Source organism: Rhagoletis pomonella, unplaced genomic scaffold (genome assembly GCF_013731165.1).
Source record: "Rhagoletis pomonella isolate Grant_MI unplaced genomic scaffold, Rhpom_1.0 Rhpom_scaffold_00009, whole genome shotgun sequence".
NCBI lineage: Eukaryota > Metazoa > Arthropoda > Insecta > Diptera > Tephritidae > Rhagoletis > Rhagoletis pomonella.
Window position 1 is genome coordinate 20,785,871 of NW_023458563.1, and position 2,901 is coordinate 20,788,771.

At 34.7% G+C, this 2,901-nt stretch overlaps 1 protein-coding gene across 1 annotated transcript; it reads right to left on the bottom strand.

The window, feature by feature from the left end:
• Positions 1-1,726: 1,726 nt before the first annotated feature.
• On the bottom strand, positions 1,727-2,143 carry LOC118745623. The gene is made up of 2 exons (XM_036479154.1): positions 2,100-2,143; positions 1,727-2,047 (listed from the first exon to the last, which is right to left on the bottom strand). The coding sequence occupies exons 1-2, from the start codon at positions 2,131-2,133 to the stop codon at positions 1,779-1,781; spliced, it is 303 nt and encodes a 100-aa protein (XP_036335047.1). The 5' UTR covers positions 2,134-2,143; the 3' UTR covers positions 1,727-1,778.
• Between the last annotated feature and the right edge of the window lie 758 nt (positions 2,144-2,901).

The following is a 2,901-nucleotide window of genomic DNA, read 5'->3' on the forward strand; positions in this document are numbered from 1 at the left end:
ACGTTTTTATTAACTCGCTTTCTTTTTTATTTCGTTTTTATTTGCACAAATTTACATAAATATGTATAAGCACACTATTTAGTTGCAAAGCTTCTCGGCGGTGAAAAATATACTATTGTGAACAACCTAAACGAGTGAAATTCACAATAGTGCTATTCTTCACCGAATGAGTGCCATAATACCAAATGAAAATTCGTTCGATCAGCACTTTCGACTAGAGATGGGCACGGGCGGGGCTTTTGGAAGGGGCCCGACGGGCCCCTGCATAAGCCCGCGGGTACGGGCCGGAATATTTGCTGTTAGCACGAACTCGTGCGTGCCTGGGCGCTCAGTAAAATTTCATAAAAGCACGAATAAGCACGAAAAAGCCCGTTGCTAATACTAAAAATTTAGATGAGCTTTTGTTTTTATACAAAAAAAATAGTACATATTTAAAACTCTTTTGATAAGAGAAAGGCAAAAAAGGAAATATTTGGAAACCGATAGAGAAAATATGATACTTAGCAATTTTGTTTACATACATATCTGTACATAAAATATCTTCCACTTTTTCTACTTCCCAGAAAATATATTATAAAAATCTTTGATGTAAAATATTGATTCGATTAAGTAAATATCCATATGGACATAAACACAAAATTAAAAATATGTACATACTAGCTTATACCCGCGGGTTTAACCCCGCGCTTTTATACAAATAGGAAAAATAATTTAATGATGTTAGATTTTATTTCTGTGCCCATTTCGTTATAGCTCGTTATTTTCTAAGCGAGTTAAGGTATTTAGGCCGTTTAAAACTATGAAATTATAAAATCTCCTCTCTCTAAGTTTACCTTAAAAGGTTTCCAGGTATACGACGCGTGAACGTGAAACCTTCTTGGAGGTGCCACGGCGAGTTCTAATATTTCCAACTCAAATTTAGTAACCTGGCCATGATAAAATACCACTTCTCATTACTGTAGCAAATGCCTCAAGAGAGCTTTAGATCATAAGGTCGAACCCGGCTCTCCCTTTTCCATTTAATGAAATTTATTCTGTCTTCCACAAACACTTCCAGGAATATGTGGCAAGAAAAAGTCAATTTGTACAGGAAGTGCCACGCCCATTTTTCTTATAACCCTAATCTTCTTCCATGAATTTAGAATTGATTTTACATACCCCAGTACCAAGTCCCAGTACTCTACCATGAACATCTCTGGAGATATGCAGTATAAAACAGTAAATTTGTACGGGAGGTACCATGTCCCCTTTTCGAATAACACAAATTCTTCTCTATGAGTATGGAATTAATTTTGTATACACATCTCGGTGCCAAGTTCCAGTCCTCTGCAATAAACACCTCCAGAGATATGCAGCATAGAAAAATCAATTTGCATGGGAGTTGCCACACCACCTTTTCCAATAACTCTCATTAGTATGGTATTAGTTTGACATACATACATGCATACTAGGGATGCCAATATTAACGGAAAATTGTGATCCCGGGATTTCGGGATATTTTTTAAGTAATCCCGGGATCCCGAGATTTATCCCGGGATTTACATTGAGACATAACTTTCATGAATATGAGTAAAAATTCAACAACAGAAAGCATTTAAACATGCCATGAAATAAAACCATTTAAAATTTACGATAAACTGATTTTAAAATCACATATTTATTAATACAGACAAATATTAAAGTAATAAATTTTTAAATTGTATTTAAAAACCATGTGATTTAGGAACGCATACATCACAAATAAGAATATAAATACCAGGTACTTTTGAATGTAACCGTTAATAAAACAACATTAAACAAAAAAAACAAGGAACATGCTCGTTGCAAGGAACATGCTCGGGCGACTCATCACGTTCATCTCGCTTAGGCACAATGTTTGAATTGTGTGTTTTTAAATGCGTGTGTAAGCCCTTAGTGGATCCACCTTTCGTTTGTAAGATTTTGTTGCACTTTTTGCATTTGACTACCTCACTTTTGTCTCTAGCAACCAAATAATGAGACCATACCGACTTGGCATCGTTTGCCTTTGTATCGTGTGGAACGAATGCTGTAAAAAACAATGAACTTAATTACTCAAATGTAATTTGGGTTTTACTTACACTGAGCATTTGAGCAGCTGGTAGTTTCGCTCATTATTCCTTCTGATTTTAGCTTTGTACAAAATCTTTAATTGAATTTACGATACTAATAAGCAACGGTTCTTTGAAAACCAGCTGTTGCATATATTTTCAGCTGACAATGTGGCACACTCATAGTTTTTAGCAGGGCAAAAAGGGGAAATTTTACATTCGAATAACCGGCCATTTACACGATCAAGAGATTTCTTTCAAGTTGCAATTTTATATTACATTTACATTGGACCAAAATGCGTGATTTGAAATCAGTCATTTGAAGGTGTTTACACTGCTTGATCCGCATTTGCTTTGACCTCTCATCAAATGAAAAGGGAAGACAAAAACAAAATGTATGTAAACAAACACTACATTTATTATATTGTTAATGCTTTTTGGACACAAAAAGGCAATTATTTTTTGTTTAAACTAAAAATGTGTAAAGCTCTTGTATAAATTAACAATTTTTACACACAAATTTCAAAGATTTATTTATGTCGTTGTGTTTGTTTTGTGTTTGAAAAATTCCAAATGTCAAAGACAAACCAAAGCTTTTGTGGAACTTTTGTTTCTGAGTGCGTTCAATAAAATAGTACGGCAATTGGAACGCATTTGTTTCGTGATTTTGTGTAAATGCGTCGAAATGCGTCATTCTGGAAATGTGAATTTGTATGGAGAAATGCGTGATTTGGCCTCGCATTTGAGGTTTCTCGCCCAAATGACGCATTTGGGCTCAATGTAAATGTAATATTAAGTTGTTTCTTTGACGACAGCATCGTGAAACTGAAAT

Coding starts and splice junctions, on each gene's coding strand:
- LOC118745623 (XM_036479154.1), bottom strand. CDS start 2,133: ATGAGCGAAACTACCAGCTGCTCAAATGCTCAGT. Junction 2,048..2,099: donor CAGCTGCTCAAATGCTCAGT/GTAAGTAAAACC, acceptor TGTTTTTTACAG/CATTCGTTCCACACGATACA.